Source organism: Oreochromis niloticus, linkage group LG7, assembly GCF_001858045.2.
Source record: "Oreochromis niloticus isolate F11D_XX linkage group LG7, O_niloticus_UMD_NMBU, whole genome shotgun sequence".
Taxonomy (NCBI): Eukaryota; Metazoa; Chordata; class Actinopteri; order Cichliformes; family Cichlidae; genus Oreochromis; species Oreochromis niloticus.
In genome coordinates this window covers 3205057-3223426 of record NC_031972.2, presented here as the reverse complement: position 1 = coordinate 3223426, position 18370 = coordinate 3205057, and the positions used below count along the sequence as shown (strand labels likewise).

Sequence of the window (18370 nt, the reverse complement as noted above, 5' to 3'; positions counted from 1 at the left end):
ATAGTTTGAGGACTTCCCGAGTCTGGTTTCCAGCCTCTCAGTCTCGGTCAATCATTACCCTCGCTAACATATCACAGCCGAATAACTGCAGGGTCACAGCAGGAACCAGCAGGAGAGACGAAAACGATGGGAGACAGGAGGATGCTGAAGAAGCTGAGCCAAGCACTGTGGAACTATCACAGCCTTCTCCTGATCATCCTCACGCCACTGCTGCTGCTCCCTCTTCCTCTGGTCATCGGAACAAAGGTGCGTGCACAAATATAACGGGAACTGTATCCCCTCCATTACAATTTCATTTCAATGAAGTTGCACTAATCAGTGTTTTTAAACGGCCCCTATCATTATTTGCATATTGTGAAAAATGTTGCCACTGCTAGTTTTAATTGTATGGCACATAAACTTTATGATATGATCTCAGTAGTTAATAGTTATTGTAGAGTTTGTGTGATGATTTGAACAGTCTCTGTGCTTTGTTACGTTTACATTGGCTCTTTATTTGCTTTCCTATCAGCCAGGTATTAATTTGTACTAATATACTTTTTTCTACTCTGAGCACTCTGAGCCCTTTTAGACTGTTTCCCCTCACTATAAATACCGCTAACAGACCTTTGTGCTTAGTGCTAGTTGACCCTTGATCCTTTTCTAAAACTGTCTGTATATAAAAGTTTATATACTCATAAAATGAAAACACATAAAATGATGCCTCATGGTCAGTTTTTACAATTTAAGTTAACAAATTACTCAGGATTCCAAATTAAGCCCAAGATGAGATTACAGGAAGTTTGACTGACATAGGAAATAGGTCAAGGGAAAGCCTTTGCAGTGCAAAAAAAAAAAAAAAAAGTTTAAAACTACAGCTTGCCATTGGGATTTTGTTTTTCAGGCTATAGTAAGATTTGATATTTTTAGTACAGATCAGAAGAAGATTGTTTGAAGAGAACCTAGAATTGTGGTTAAGGACCGAGGAGCTTTATCGAGGGTGATGTGAGAGTTCAAAAAGCATAAAGTCCATGAAATAAAGCAGCAAATCAAATCCACACCATAAATTGACACGGAGCACATGAGGGAAAACACAAGATGAGACAAAGCACAAGGGGGAGACCACTATTTTTAAAAAATGAGGAGGATTCAGGCCGACATATTAGTGAGGAAAAGAGACATGGGTGCATGAGATCGACACAATCACAGTAACGTTAAATACAAGACACAAACGAAATCTGATCACCATACAAAGAAACTCCAACACAAAAGTAAACTCCGCGTAAGGAAAGGACACCAAAGGAAAAGAGTGTGAAGTGAAGGGAACTATCAACTACCAAAGTAACTGCAAGAAATCAAGACTGAGAAAATCAATAGACAAACTACTAATCATAACAGAAAACATTTATTAGTAAGCAGAACTTGACAGTGCGATACCCAAAACACTGGCCAGAGACCCAGCATGTGACAGAACCCTTCACTAACTGTGAAGCCTGGTGGTGGAAATGTTCATGCACAACCGGATGCTCCAGATATTCAAAACAAACAAACAAACAAACAAACAAAAAAAACTGAAAAAGCAAATCTGGTTGTTTCTGGTTAAGTTCAGTTCACATGAATTTTCTTTGTTTTTGCAGTTGAATTTTCAAATGCAAAAGCAAAGAAAATAGAACCATAACTGCTGGAATGAAGGTAAAATTAAAAAACGCTTCAGTCCAAGTAACTACCTAAAGGTGTTTGAAGGTAGCAGCTGAGTGATGAGAGAGACTCTGGCTTAGTGGACGAGCTGCTGCCTTTAATTTTTGCATTATGTTTATATAAAAATGAACTTTATTTATCAATATTTACAGTCATCGACGTGTCTGTCTGTGTGTGTGTAATCGTGTTTTCCCTGTAGGAGGCGCAATGTGGCTTTGTGTTGTTGCTGATGGCGATATACTGGATAACGGAGGTGATTCCACTGTCCATGACCGCCATGCTCCCCGCCATCCTCTTCCCCCTGTGTGGCATCATGTCGTCCTCCAGCGTGAGTCAATCAGAGTTACAGAGGTCAAAGTGTTCTTCGTCTTGGGGGTTGTTATTCTTTATGAATGCACAGCAGCACATGTGTTGCTCGTGTGCCTACGTGTGGAAAAAGAAACACTTACTTAAACATGTTTGTTTTGACAAATAAAAAAGAGCCCTGTTTTCCGCATTTATTGCTCTGCATGATTTAAAGCTCAGAACAATTCTTTGTGCTCATCCAATTATTTAATAGTTTCCAGTGAATGTGTGAGTTTTTAAAGCTGTATTTTTAATTGGTTTATCTGTTACTTGTTAACTCCCTGTATAACATATTCATTGGCCACAAATTCAAATTAGAAAATGCTCTTCAATTTTTACACTTCTTCCTCAATTACTCTATAGCAGCTGTCTGTTCTAAAATCCCTTTTCTCCTCTAGGTGGCAAAGGAGTATTTTAATAACTTCCACTTCCTGCTTGTGGGTGTTGTCTGCCTCGCCACGTCCATCGAGAAGTGGGGCCTCCACCGCAGAGTCGCCCTGAGGCTCGTCACCTTGGTGGGGGTCAACCCTGCTTGGTGAGCATCTTCTTTCTCTGCTGCTGGATTCAAATTTTATATTTCTTTGAGATTTTAGTGTGAAGGCTCCACTGCTGTCTCCTTCAGGTTGATGCTTGGATTCATGTCCGGCTGTGCCTTCCTCTCAATGTGGGTCCAAAACGTATCTGCGGTTACCATGGTGATGCCCATCGTAGATGCTGTTCTCAAACAGATTCTAAAGGCGCATGAAGAGGGATACTCTGGTGAAGACAACCCTACCCTGGAGCTGGACGGTACCTGCACAGAGAGTTTACTTTGCTTTATTGAAGCACACAATATAATTAAAAGTGTGAGATAGCTGTGTGTTTTTCAGCTTATAGCCACTTTTAAAACCATTGAGCACTGACCAAAGTGCTGAATGTAAAAAATAGAATAAAAATATAAGTATTAAAAACAAAATACATGTTGAAAAAAGTAGGATGGAACTCGTGACCCTGACTATAATCTGTCATTTTTCCAGAAATCAACAACTGTACTGCAAAAAATAAAGAAACTCAGAGGTATGTGAAGCATGGGGATTCACTGCTGCCCTCTCTGTACCTCTGTGTTCTGTACCTCAGGGTGTTCTAAGTTTTTGTTTCTGACGTGCATGAAGAGCAATTGAATCCCTTATTCCTCTCTCAGTGACAGCACACAGCCAGATGTCCCCACAGAAACCTTCACTTCTGTTCAAATACCAGCAGAGTCTCAGCCTGCAGCAGACGAGGTGCAAAAAAGCACCAAACAAACACAGAATAAAATTATTCTTTTGATATTTTTTCCAGTGCTCATACATGTTCTGCTACTCCCACTAAATCTGCTTCTCTCTCCATTTTGCCTTACAGGCTGCAGAGAACGTACCCACGGCCTCCGATAGGGACGCAGGATGTCGACAGGGCCGGATGCTATGCAAAGCCATGTGCATCGGCATCGCCTACTCCTCCAACATTGGCGGCATCACCACGCTGCCCGGAACCTCTCCTAACCTCATATTCGCTGAGCACCTCAACCGGTGAGTGTCTCACAAGTAGGGATAGGAACTCATAAAAATTTATCGATTCTCATTGGCTGCACTTTGAGAGTCACCATCACAAGGCAGGACATCAAAGACATTACGTTCATGCAAATGAATTGCACGCTGTGTGGTCAAATGTTTGCTCATGCTGGAGGTATATCCCCTCTGTGTTGTAATGAAGTTTTACTCAAGGTTGTTGTTCAACAAAGTAATGTTTCACTCTTATTACGCAGAACACAGCTAAAATTAATCCAGTATGTTACTTAATTACTCCACAGAGAAAGTAATTTGTTTTTTCTACTCATTACTTTCAAGTTTCTCTGTAAAATGACCTGAAACATATTGTCTCATAATTACCATTTAACATCAGAAACCTCAAATTACAGCCCTACACACCAACACAAATCCCTATCTAATGAACACAAATATGATCTTTCTTTTAGTCTTTGATAAAAACCAGCACAAAGAGGCTTTAAAGTGATTCTACTTTAGAAACATGAACAGGTACAAATGAAGGCTTGCCGTTCATGTTTGGTTAATTCAGTCTGCTGCACAGCTAGAATGAACTAAATGATTCAAAGGCTCCTTTAAAAACAATGTTTTTAAATGCTCTCCAAACACTGTCTTTACATTCAGGGTTTACCCAGACTGCAACAGCATCAACTTTGCGAACTGGCTCCTGTTGTGCCTGCCCATCAGTGTTATCATGCTGCTGCTGACATGGTTGTGGCTGTATTGGATCTTCATTGGCTCAGAGTGAGTGTCAGCATACCATCTGCAGAGCCAATCACCTGCTATGAGTGTTATTCTATTCTGGCTACTCTTTTTGCACACTTCTATTTTATCAGTTTCATCATTCTGTTCTGATTTCTAATAATAATTAGCGCAAGTCTCATCACATCACATTTATGTCTTTATTGTTGTGAAGATTTATTACAGTTTTGATGATGATGAACCATTTGTTTTCATATTTATGCTTTTGTGCTTTGTTAAAAATGCCATGAACAGAGACTACATACAACAGTGTTACTCAACACGGCTGGGTTGCTCTCAAACTCTAAAAGGAACTAAAGAACATAAATGCTGTTTGACAGTTTTTATTATATTTTGTGGGCCTATTTAAAGCAGCTTAAATGTGCTGTATTTAAGTTTTTTATTCTACAGGTTTACTGTTGGCCAGTCCACCACACAACTACAGGTAGCTGTCGAAACAGCTAGAAGATCAGCTAAACTGTTAACTGAACTTTTAAAATACAACGCATATACTGTAGTACCCTTTAAAGAGAGCCAAAAACAACCCCCATAAAAACACACACAAAAAAACAAACAAACCATCAATCCATCCATCTCCTTCCGCTTATCCGGGGCCGGGTCACAGGGGCAGCAGCCTAAGCAGAGAAGCTCAGAATTCCCTCTGCCTGGCCACTACGCCCAGCTTGTCCGTGGAACACCAAGGCGTTCCCAGGCCAGCCGAGAGATATAATCTCTCCAGCATGTCCTCTGGCTCCCCCGGGGCCTCGTCCTGGTCGGACATGCCCAGAACACCTCACCCAGGAGGCATCCTTATCAGATGTCCGAACCACCTCAACTGGCTCCTTTTGATGTGGAGGAGCAGCGGTTCTACTCTAAACCCCTCCCGGCTGGCTGGACTTCTCACCCTATCTGTAAGGGAGAGGCCAGCCACCTTTCGGAGGAAGGCCATTTCCTACGCTTTTATCCGCGATGGTCACTACCCACAGCTCGTGACCATAGGTGAGACCAGTAAATCGAGACATTCGCTTTTAAGATAAGATAAGAATAACTTTATTTATCCAGAGGGAAATTCTTTTGTCATGTACATGCTCAAAGCAGCAAGAGAGACAGAGGAACAGATGAATAAGATATACAATATATATGTAGCACCCAACTCAAGTAGCTCAGGATTAACCCTCGGTTAAGGTGGTGTTAGTACTATGAGCGGGGCCCTGGGTACGTTACTTAATCTTATTGGTAAACAGGAGAAACAATAACTAACCAGTTTTAAACTTTTTACTTAGAAATCTTAATGTTGGCGGTGCCTCCACTTAGTGAAAATAATGAGTTCTGTTTAATCTTCACCAAGAATAATGAATTTATCTAACATGTTAAACCTCTTTTTACCTTTTTAGTAACCCTTATCTCTTATAAACTCTGTAAATAATAATTATGACACACAAAACTTTAAATTCAAATTGTAAGATTTAGTCAAAATAAAATATGATTTAAATAAATAAAAATACAATATTCCAAGTTCTTAAGTGTTTCCTTACAATTCAATTGGATGTTTCTTTTTTCTCTTCACAATTCACAGTCAATGTTTTAGAAACAACACATTTATCCAAAATATTCCCATGGAGTTCAGTTCAAAATTTGTAACCTTTGTGAGCTCATTCACTGAAACCGTTGCAGGCCTGATCGTTGCTCGGGCTCGTTGGACCAGAAAACACAAATGGCCGCTTCACTTGATAAACAAGCAGAAAACAAACCGCACGTGCTCAGGTCTACTCACAAATCCTTTGGGCTAAGTGCGAGGGCAAGCTGAGGGGCAGGCTCGGTTGGTGACCATGCGGCCTCCACTCGGCAACGTGGTCGGAATTAGCGGTATACCCGGGCTGCTGAGTACACTGGGACAAACACACGGAAATCCTATCCACAGCAGAAGGGTCCAGAGAATTCCTCTCGGTCCACTGTGCATTAGAAATTACTATTTAGTTCCATAGAGTAATCTGTAGCTTACATACTCGGCATACATAGCTATTACAGGCGCTAAAATGCTAACATGCTAACTCGCGATTAGCATCATACATTTTAAGCACTTATACATTCCGTTTAAGCTCAATGCTAACTCCACATTCAGTACTCACTCATCACAGGGTAAAACAGTCCATAACAGGAACGTAGACTCTGCATCCACGGCTATTGTTTTGACTATTAGCTCTGATACACAACCTCCTCCGGTAACGTGCTGCTGCCGACTCTCACTAGCTTAGTTAGTGTTTTTTCCTTCCGCCTCACTTAGATCCCGCCTCCCCTACATCTGATTGGACAATAGGTTTACATCAACCAATGGGATAAAAGAAAATACAAGATTGACAACCCAAAATGAACTCGTAAAACAACTTGAAGCAATACAGAGTTTTCCTTGTTTCACATTAGATAACAAACCTTTGGATTTCTTGTAACTTATAACTCCATGAACACTTAAATTATGATTGACTTCTATTTATTGTGATTTTAAACACATTTTTAACCATTTGAACTCTTTTTTTGTCTTTTAAACACATATGAAATATTTACAATAAAGTCTCTACATGACAATATTTATATCCTTTTGACCTGTAGAGTCTAAAATAGATATTTGAGACCAGGCTACATATACAATAAAGAATAGTAGTATACAGTAATATACAGTAGGATAGTGCAAAATATAGTATCAAATAACTCTAACGAAGTAACAGTATAACTATATCCTGGAGAATAAATAACTTTTATTTATTGTGCAATTGAATAAAGGGAGTAGCAGCGTATGATGGGGAGATGAAACAAATATTCAATAAGGTACTGTTGGGTGATATTGCACGGTCTGAAAGGGAACAGAATAACATTGGTATAAGTCTCAGGAAATTCACCTACAGAGTGAGGAGGAGTTGTACAGTCTTACTGCCACCGGTACAAAGGATTTTCTGTGGCGGTCAGTTCTGCATTTTGGGGCAATGAGTCTTTTTCTGCGTTTGTTCCAATGGCCCATCATGGGGGCGTGCATGGGGTGGGAGGGGTTGTCCATGATAGAAAGAAGCTTTTTTAGCATTCTCCTCTCAGACACCTCCTCCAGGTTCTCAAGTCTGACACCCAGTACAGAACCAGCCTTTTTAATCAGTTTGTTCAGCCTGTTGGCATCAGCTGTCTTCACCCCACTTCCCCAGCACACAGCTGCAAAAAACACAACACTCTCCACCACCGAGTGATAGAACATGGTCAGCATTTTCCTACCAACATTGAAGGACCTGAGTCGCCTCAATAGGGAAATCCGACTCTGCCCTTTTTTGAAGATAGCATTGGTGTTCTTGGTCCAGTGCAGTTTACAGTCCAAGTGTACCCCCAGGTACCGGTAGTCCTCAACGACCTCCACATCAGCCCCTCTGATGGTGACAGGGTTAGGAGGAGGAGAATGCTTCCTAAAGTCCATAATCAGTTCTTTTGTCTTTGTGATGTTAAGTTGTAGGTGGTTTAGTTCACACCACTCAACAAAGCTGTCCACCACACTCCTGTGCTCTTCCTCCTGTCCATCCCTGATACAGCCCACAATGGCAGAGTCATCAGAGAATTTCTGCAGATGACATGACTGAGACTTGTATCTGAAGTCAGATGTGTAGAGGGTGAAGAGGAAGGGTGATAGGACCGTCCCCTGCGGTGCCCCTGTGCTGCTCAGGATGTTATCTGAGTGGCAGCTCTTCAGTCGGACATGCTGTGGTCGACTTGTTCCAACCTGCCAGTGGGGCGTCCACCTGCATTTCCGTGAGCTTATTCCCCAGCAGTGATAGTTTGATCGTGTTAAAAGCACCAGAAAAGTCAAAGAATATGACCCTCACAGTGCTCCCAACAATGTCCAGGTGAGAATAAACCTGGTCCAGCAGGTAGATGATGGCATCCTCCACGCCGATACGAGGTTGATAAGCAAACTGCAGGGGGTCCAGCCAGGGCTCCACCAGCAGACGCAGATGTCTCAGGATGAGTCTCTCTAGCGTCTTCATGACATGTGAGGTCAGAGCCACTGGCCTGTAGTCACCAAGGGTCAACGGGTTGATCTTTTTAGCGACAGGAACCAGGCAGGATGTCTTCCAGAGTGATGGGACCCTCTGCAGTTCCAGACTCATGTTGAAGATCCGTTGTAGAACTCCAGACAGCTGGGAAGCACAGCACCTGAGGGCCCTGGGACTGACACCATCAGGGCCAGCAGCTTTACTGGAGTGGAGTCTGCCCAATTCTCTTTTGATGTCATCTGCTGAGAGGGACAGGGTGAGAGATGGGAAGAGCTGAGTGTGGAGACAGGAGACCCCAGGCAGTCAAACCTATTGAAGTGCAGATTTAGGTTGTTAGCACTTCTTTTTTTTTCTTTTCTTTTTTTTTTTTTTTAACCTGTCCCGTTTGGTTCTTTTGCCATCAGAATTATTGTCTAAAGGCGAAGAAAGATGCCCAACGGATTTACTTTACCAAATGGACCATCCCAGCCTTGCCGTAATGGTTATTTGATTCACCTTTTATTGTTTATTTTATTTTCACTTGCTGAATACGGGACAGACTTGACTGGGGGAAGGAAAGGGGAGAAAGAAAGAGGGAAAGAAAAACAGCGGGGAAGAGGGACGGGGAAAAAGGGCAAAAAACCAAAAACCAACAGAATATCGTTGTTAGCACTTCTGACGTTTTATCTGACGTCCCCATCCATCCCAACACCTCTCTTTTGTCTCAGGCCAGTAATGGCCCGTATTGAATTGCACACATCCCCGGTGTTGTTTTCCTGCAGTCTGTTTTCCAGCCTCTGTCTGTAGGACTCTTTACCCTCTGCAATCTTGGCTTTCAGCTCCTTCTGCACCAGTTTCAGCTGATCTCTGTCACCGTTTCTGAAAGCTCTTTTTTTCTTGTTCAGAGTTGCTTTGATGTCTTTGGTAACCCAGGGCTTAGTGTTGGGGAAGCACAGAATGGTTTTTTTGGGGAACCACAGTGTCCACACAGAAGTTGATATAGTCTGTAACACAGCCTGTCAGATTGTCAATATTGTCCTGATGAGAATCACAAAGAACATCCCAGTCCGTTGACTCAAAGCATCCCTGCAGAGTCTCTTCCGACTCCCTTGTCTATGTTGTAACTGTTTTTATGGCTGCAGGTTGTCTCTGAAAGGCAGGTCTGTAAAGGGGCTGGAGGTAGACCAGGTTGTGATCAGCCCTGCCCAGAGGAAGGAGAGGGCTGGAGGTGTATGCCTCGGTAGCATTGGCATAAAACAGGTCCAGTGTTTTAATGTCTCTTGTTTTGCAGTCCACATACTGCTTGAATGTAGGTAGAACAGTGGAGAGGTTCGTGTGGTTAAAATCGCCCGTTATAGCCACAAACGCAGAGGCAGAGCTGATGACGTCATAAGCCTGAACCGCGTTAGCGTCAGGGGCAATGTAAACAATGACGATTATGGCGAGGGAAAACTCTAGCGGTAAATAATACGGTCGAAGACCGAGCGCTAACAGTTCAATGTGTTTGGTACATACAGCCATCCTCACCTTACGGTTTGCCAGAATCTCTCTGAGACAGACTTGAGAAAGTCTTTTTCCATGGCCTCTCCGAACTCACACCCGTGTTTTTGCTTCAGCCACTGCCAGAGCCGTGTTGCGCTTGGTCTGTTGAAACCTATCAACTGCCTCCGAAGTCCCACAGGCTAACCAAGCCCGATTGGCCTCCTTCTTCAGTCTCATGGCTCCCTTCACGTCTTGTGTCCACATTTGGTTTTGAGGTTACAACCACGACAGGCACCAACCACCTTGCAGACACAGCTCAGTGCAGCGGCTTAAGCAGTGGAGGTGCTGAACATGGTCCATTCGGACTCAATGTCCCCAGTCTCCCTCAGGAATGCTGTTGAAGCTCTGCCAGAGTGTGCGTTGAAGATCTCGTGGACATCTGGCCTCTGCCAGGCGTTCCCAGCGCAAATTCACTATACATTTGGATGCACCAGGTCTGTCCAGCATCCTCCCCGCCACCTGATCCAACTCACCACCAGGTGGTGATCAGTTGACAGCTCAGCCTCTCTTTTTACCCGAGTGTCCAGAATGTATGGCCGCAGGTGATACGATTACAAAATTGATTATTGATCTGCAGCGTAGAGCGTCCTGGTGCCACGTGCACTCATGGACACTCGCACAGAAGTCGAACAACGAAATACCACTCAGGTTCAGACCCGGAAGGCCGTTCCTCCCAATCACGCCCCTCCAGGTGTCACTGTCATTGCCCACATTAGCATGGAAGTCTCCCAGTAGGACATCTGCCAGGGCCTCTGCTCTGTGTCCATCGACACCCACAACGGTCCCACCATATGTGCGGTCCGGGCCCCTCTTGGGCAAAGAGCTTACTCTGCTTGAGTTTCACTATACAGAGATGTCTTCTGCACCGCTTTCCCCTCCTGAAGACAAGAAATCAGTTATGTATCTTTTGCATTCCAATTCCTGGGCATTAAAATTCCCACGATAAAGACGTGCCTCATCAAAGGTCTCCAACATCAGGCTCCCACTGCTACCCCATGCCGTTTTTATCGCTGCATTTCCACACTCTGGCTGAAGTACAGTGACTACTTCCTGGCACGCACACTCGACGCTATGTTCCTGCTTGCCTTCTTTGGGTTCCTACGTTCAGAATTGACCTCCTCATCGACAAAATTCCATCCAGATCTTCATCCCAGTTTAAGCGACCTCCACCCAGTCTCTGAAGAGTGCCTCATCTTCTTCCTCAAATGAAGCAAAACCAACCAATTGGGCAGCCCCCTTTTCAATATTTTACTTCAAAAAATTCTGCCTCCCGCAAAGGAATTCCCCACCACTTAATCAAGCTCATGGGCCAATGGTAGTCACAAGCCTACTAGTTATACATTCTCAACAATCTCCAAGACCTTCGCAATGCCCAATCTTCACTTCTGCTAAGGGAAGCCATCTTTGGTGATCTGCCTGGCCCAGGAGCCGCTGTTAGTCCCCTCCAAGGCCTTCTCCAAACCACAGCATCAGTTCACGGTCCCAGGATGTGCTGGATGTGGTCCCAGCTCGTGAAAGTAAAATTCAGACCCAATGAATATTTGAACAACTTGGTTGTAATTTATATATTTTCACAACTATGTAAATATATAATTATTTCTTCATTATCTGTCTGTACTTTTAACCAAACACAGTGAGTCATTAAATTCAGTGTGGGCATTCTCTCTCTCTCTCTCCCTCTCTCTCTCTCTCTCACACACACACACACACACACACACACACACACACACGCACATACACACACTGTCACACGCAGCTTCAAGTTCCTGTGGCAGTGTCGGGGACAGCAGTCTGAGAGAGAGAAGGCCGTGAAAAAGGTGCTCGAAGACGAGTACAAGAAGCTGGGAGCCATTAGGTGAGCTCTCATTCATTCATTTACACCAGGGGTCCCCAATCCCAGTCCGTGAGGTCCAGTGTCCCTACAGGTTTTAGATCTCACCCTGGGTCAACACACCTGAATCACATGATTAGTTCATTACCAGGCCTCTGGAGAACTTCAGGACATGTTGAGAAGGTACCGTAAATCGCAGACTACAGAGCACACCTGATTAAAAGCCGCATGCTCTAATTGTAGAAAGAAAATCAATTCTGTACTTGTACAGGCCGCACCGGATTTTAAGCCGTATGCGTTTCACTTGTAATATGAGATATTTACGCAGAAATATTACACGTGAGGATTTTTAACATTTAATTTAATCCGTAAGGTAACATAAACATGGTAACATAAACGTTATGGTAACATACAAAAATACATACTGCAAATGCTTTTTTTCCTCGAACAGCGTCTGTAACACGGCTACCTTTAAGTATACGTACGTATCGGTAACACACAAATTACGTTGCTTATGTTTTTTTTACGGAACAGTGCACAAACAACATTACAACGTCTTTTAACAACCGATACAAATATATACCGTATATACACTACTTATCATTTTGATTGGTCCACTGTTACCAGGCAAAATGTTTTTAGCTGCATGAAAAAAAAAATGCATTAGCTGCACGTCAGTATAAGCCGCAGTGTTCACAGTGTGGGAAAAAAGTAGCGGCTTATGACCCGAAAACTACGATAATTTATCAATTTGAATCAGCTGTGATGGATCAAGGACACATCTAAAACCTGCCCTCGTGGACTGGGATTGGGGACCCCTGATTTACACACTCATTTATTCATCAAAGTAATCAGTTTGATCATTTATTCATTCATGTGTGATCATTACTGCTGTCAGGCATAAATATACTCATTTATCTATTCATCTATTCACTGACCTCAAATATTAGAAAGAGGCAGTTAAATGGTCATTCATCAGTGTTTTCAGTATTTTCAATTAAAAAGAAACATAAAAATTAAACTATATATGTATTATCTAAAACACTTCTGTTAATACACATGGTAAAACTCATCAGAATATAAATGTTTACCCCATTTTTTTAACCCCTTATTTGGACTGTTATTGGGAGAACCTGCCTAGTCCAGAATGACTAAGGGTCTCCAGAAGGTTGCCTGAAGCGTTCTTCTGCTGAAAAACCTTCACAGCAAAGTTTTCAGTGTTTTTCTTTTCTTTTTTGAATTAATTCAGAATAAATATATTTATTTATTTACTTGTTTTGTGGTGCACTTTCAGCATGACAAGGCATCATTGATTGATTGATTGATCATTGATTTACTTGTTGATCAGTTATTGACAGAAAAACATTCCTATGATAATTTATCTATTCACCCATTCATTCATTCCCTTTCCCCAGTTCTCAGGAGATCTTCACTGGGGTGGTTTTTGTGGTGATGGTTTTGTTGTGGTTGACCAGATCTCCAGGTTTTATACCCGGCTGGGCTTCCCTCTTCCCTCAGTGAGTCACAACCTTCTTTTGTTTTCTTGGAAGTAATTCAAACTTATTCCCAATAGCAAGGTATGATGTTAAAGCCCTCTATTTTTTCCATTGAAAAAACAACAAAAAAGAGCAGAAGTTTAATTTTGTCCAGTGTCCTTTGGCAGCACTCCTGCTATAGATCATTCTGTAGAGGTCACAATCCTACTATTTGTTCTGGATCTCTGCGAACTCAGACTTGAACTTGAAACGGAGATATGGAAGCCTTCGGCTGAATGCTCTCTTCAGGTGTTTCTGGAGAAGTAGAGCTCCCCTCCTGATGCTTGAAAATTGGTGCACAACCCCATGAATGTCAAGGAAAAAAAATCGTGGTTCAGATGCACATTCGTGTATAGACAACCTTGAAGCAAATAGACTCTTAAATGTAGTATCATTTTTAATTTTAATTTCCAGAGGAAAAATTCCACCTCTTCCAAAAGCAACATGATAATTCTTACACTGCTAAAAATATGCATCATTTCCTCTTGTTTTAATGCATGCAAAGAGCCAGAGTTACCAGCTGTTGTAGGAAAGAACTTTTTTAATAAAGAGAAGTTTATCTGGGAGTCAGTTTCAGTAGGAACCAATAGACTCAGGGAGCCACCTTATTGTTGGTTTTGGTCTTTCCATGTAATTTCTTGATAGAATGAAAAAGACCAGACCAGATTCTTCGGGAAACACAGATATTTATGATTCATCGCAGCAGCAATGAACCATGACCCACCTGATCACTTTGTTTGTTTTTCAGTAAATCAAACTACATCACAGATGCCACTGTGGCTCTGGTGCTGGGTGTCCTCCTCTTCATTGTACCTTCTCACGGACCCTCCAGAAAATACGGTAAATGTGTGGAATGTGGCGTGTTGGTTAGTCGGATGTTGAAGGCTAACACAAGTACTCAAAGGGCACCAGGTTTTGTTTTTCTTAATTCTTCTTAATGCAGTTTTCCTACACTACATTAATCTGACTGCTTTGGTTATTTCTTCCTGTGCATATCAAGCTTTTACATAAAAAACAAACAAACTTTAAGCTGCACAGAAATGAATTTAGTGAATGCCTAAAATCAGTAAATTATTAAGACTCATTTAAACCTCAGAGAGGTTCTGAATGTCTGTTTTTCAGCATCTGTCCCATCAGTCCCAATAAATATGTTTTTCTCTCTCAATTCAGAGTCCATGATTTCCTGGAAAGAGTTTCAGGCCTCCATGCCGTGGCAAGTTGCCCTGATGGTTAGTGGAGGCTTTGCCCTGGCTAAAGGTGCAGAGGTATGCTGAAATACAAATCACAATACATTCAGAACAGTTTCCTCCTGCAGACCAAGAATAAATTTGGTTTTCACAGTTAACACAAAAAAATCTCAGGTCCAGACAAAAAACAGCTCTCTGGTGTAGATCATTGGGGATTACAACAACTTTACCTTCTATCAACTTAACTGGACTACTCCCCTGATTGTGTCAACATTGTTTTCAGTCAGTGCTCACAATCAGAAAGATTATTGAAAAGCGGGAAATAAAAAAAGGATCAGAAGATTGTTTAGCTTAGAGTTAAACCATAAGTACACTCAAATAAACCAAAACCAAATATAGTTTTGAGTGTACTTCAATTATATCTCTGTCTATCTCTATCTCTAGAGATAAACAGCGACAGATATAGAGATAGATAAAGATATAGGCCAACCGATTGTGGTTGTAAAAAGACTTTAGGACCTTCAGAAGTCAGTGGAAAAACCTTCTCTTTGAATTGCCCTCTGTAAGCACTTTGCCGCTCAGTTTATGGGCTCAGTCACTCATTTAGACTGAAACTGAACAAAAAAGTCTTTTTTGTGAATTTTTGAATTTTAGAATGCACAATTAGCCATGGTATGGCTAATTATGCATTGTCCACTGGCAATTTGTCTACATTGAAATCATTAATTAATGAAGAAATGGTTTCACAGTCAGACCAGCCTGTCTTCATTGCATCTGGTCATATGTCCACAAACGTCATCTCAAATCTTCAAACTGGCCCTTCAGAAACCAGTGGTTGATATAATGGTACATAAAGCTTGTATAAAATCTGCTGTACACTTAACATGTGTGTTTGTTTGTGTGTGCAGGAGTCAGGTCTCTCTTTATGGCTGGCCAGGCTGATGACACCTCTGGGTGACCTCCCGGTCTTAGCCACAGTCACAGTGGCCTGCCTCCTTACCACCACACTGACAGAAGTGGCCAGCAATGCTGCCACCATCACCATCTTCCTCCCCATTCTCTCTCCTCTGGTTAGTTCAGTGTGTTATACTGTACAGATCCGACTAAATGCTGAGAATTACTGTTAGATAACCTGTTCAGCTCATTTTCAGCTCAGTATTTTATTCTTGGACTTTACTGCAGTACTTAAAATAATCATTATTTATCTTACACTGGGCTGTGGAGTAGTTCCTCCGTTTATGGTCTGGTTGAAACAAACCGTTTAAATCCACTCCCTTTTAGTCTACTTTCTTCTGATTGGCTTCTCCCGACAAATACAACACGGAAGGGATAAGCAGCAATTTTATACTCATGTTGCATTAATGAGCTCTTTAGAAATCAGTTGGTCTGGGCCTTTCCTGCGTGTTGTTCCCTGTTTCACCGTCAAATCCAGCACTAGAGCCAAATGAGTGAAAAATAACTCTGAAAAATAAGTAAAACTGTGTGGTTACAGCTTCCATTTGATTCATTTTCTTCAGAATCTGCTTTTTCATTTGTTAAGCCTAAATGTTATTTGATGCCTGTAAATTCTTTAACTTCTTCATTAGCATCAACTTAGCGTGAGGTCGGCCTCCAGTTCAAGCATTAATTTACGTACTCGAGTGCTAAGACTATGCAGAGACCTGTCTTCAAGATTCCTCTCATGTCTCCTCAGTCCTGACCTCATCAGTGCTTTCAGTCTGATAAATTCAGCTTTTTTGATCCTTAAAAAGAAACCGCTGTGACATCTGAGTCGTTCTGCTGTTTCAGTGTTTTGCTTTAGCTGCAGTTTGTACTGTTTATGAGCTTTAAGATTTTGTTTCCACATAAAACAGAGCATATGGAACTTACAGCAAAAGAGACCACCACATCAAGGCTAACAACTCTTTTCACAGTTCTGTCTCAAGTCCTTCTGACCCCCCATAAGTAGGGAGGGGTTTCTCCAGGAAGTGTGCAGAACTTACTCATTTAGCTTTTTTAAGGGACAGATCTCTGGGTTGGCTGAGAGATTCAACCCTCATTGCTGACCTCCAGAAGAAGATGGTGCCTCTGTATGTTGGCCTTGAGCACGTTCCTCTGGTCAATTCAAACCACTCATTTGTATACTTGTTATAATAATCACAGGAATGCGTTTAAACAGACGTTACATTCAAATCTAAATACATATTGGCCCCTCTTAATCCTTTGAATGAATGTGAATAAAAGAAAAACTAATGATTGTCATTTAATTTCACTAATGTGTGAAATATTTATGAGAGATTGTTCTCGCTTCAGGCTGAGGCCATACATGTCAACCCTTTGTATATCCTGATCCCCGCCACCCTATGCACATCCTTCTCCTTCCTCCTGCCAGTGTCCAACCCACCAGGTGCTGTGGTGTATGGCTATGGACACTTTACCACCCTAGATATGGTGAGTTCTGTCATAAGAAAAGAGAGGCAGCAACTAGAAATAACTCTCACTAAATGTATGCTGGCCATAATTCACAAGAAAAATCTGATCATGTCTGCTGCAGGTTAAGGCGGGGCTTGGCGTCAACATGATTGGAGTCCTCGCTGTCCTGCTGGCCATAGCAACTTGGGGAATTCCTTTGTTCTCGCTGGATACGTACCCCGACTGGGCACCGACCTTCAACTCCACAACGCCTTGATGAGTGGACTTGGGGCTTAGTTTTCAGTGGTCAGACTCTGAATCCTGAAAGAGACTCAAAAAAGGCTCCCGAGTTTGACTCTTAAGAAATAGATTAATGTGCTTTAACTAACCCAAAGTTGAAAGAGTGTATTCATTGCTCTTTAGTGGTGTTACTGCTTCCTCTCCACCAACAGGTAAACATTTAGGAGCCCCTGTTTCGGTGCTGCAGTCGCCGTAAACCTGGTTGCCAACAAAAAACATTTAAAGAAGTCATTTTGTCAGCAAATCTCATGTGCAGACCCATGTGCTCTATCATAACTCCACTGTTTTTCAAAAGTCAGGATGAGACATCCTCCTAAAAATCCCCCTCAAATATTCTCAGACTGTAGCTTAGCAGAGAAGAGAATGAGCTCTTTGCTGCCACCCGGAGTCATTTTGCATTCAAAGGATTGGAAGTAAAAGATTTCTCTTTAGCAGGGATGTTGCTAGGATCTTAAAGCAATGGAGGCTTAGCCCAGCCCTGAAAACCTTTGGATTTGCACTTCACGGCACCTTTTTAAAGTCATTTACTATATTTTATAGGTAAATTAATATAAAATTTTGTGCTAACTAAAGGTTGATGTCGCAGAATCTTACTGGAAAAAACAATAAAAGCAATTTGAGTTTTTCCAGTTTGTTACCATAATGCTGCGGCAGGCAGGATGAGGACCGAAATGCAGGACTCGAAACAAAAGGGTAAACTGAAGGAAGCAGCTTTTTGTGCAAAACTTAAACATTACAACCATGGAAAGGAAAACCTGGACGAGGAACTGACAAACTAGGGAACTAGGAACGAGGGGAAACCAGAAACACAGAGAAACTCACACAGCAACAATAAGCAGAGGAAGACAAAGGGCTTAAATACACAGAGGGGTAATGAGGTAAGCGGAAGCACACGGGGAACAGATCACATTTGATCACTGGGAGAGATCAAGCATAACGAGACAGGGAATAAGCAAAACTGAATACCCTGAACGCAGTACAAGGAACTATAAAAATAAAACAGGAAACATGAGATGCACTGAGACGCGGGTTAGACACTGGGGGCGTCCAAATTCATAGGCTGCATCCTCCTGAGGCCTCATTTGTAGGCTGATTATGTCACAGCGACGTGACGAAGGCTGTCCAAATTCGTAGACTCCTCCAAATGCAGCCGACAAATGCGTCCTCCTTTTCCCCAGATTCGAAGGATGGGTCGGGTGTATCCTTCGTGGCCCACCATATCCCAGAATTCATAGCGTGGCCAAGCCAATTCCAG

The 18370-nt window shown here is 42.2% G+C and overlaps 2 protein-coding genes and 1 long non-coding RNA gene across 6 annotated transcripts in view; 2 read left to right on the top strand and 1 right to left on the bottom strand.

The window, feature by feature from the left end:
* ces3 (carboxylesterase 3) overlaps positions 1-18370 on the top strand; it is a 71735-nt gene that overhangs the window by 26539 nt on the left and 26826 nt on the right. The gene's annotated exons all lie outside the window — the stretch shown is intronic.
* LOC109194241 (solute carrier family 13 member 1) lies at positions 92-17204 on the top strand. Its single transcript, XM_019360867.2, has 15 exons — positions 92-246; positions 1877-2005; positions 2421-2557; positions 2645-2811; positions 3039-3078; positions 3203-3284; positions 3403-3569; positions 4209-4328; positions 11628-11726; positions 13118-13219; positions 13986-14077; positions 14408-14502; positions 15333-15494; positions 16717-16854; positions 16958-17204. Exons 1-15 carry the CDS (start codon positions 127-129, stop codon positions 17090-17092), a joined length of 1785 nt encoding a protein of 594 aa, XP_019216412.1. The 5' UTR covers positions 92-126; the 3' UTR covers positions 17093-17204.
* LOC109202769 (uncharacterized) lies at positions 5771-6888 on the bottom strand. Its single transcript, XR_002062696.2, has 2 exons — positions 6455-6888; positions 5771-6277 (listed from the first exon to the last, which is right to left on the bottom strand). It is a non-coding gene; the product is annotated as an uncharacterized LOC109202769 (long non-coding RNA).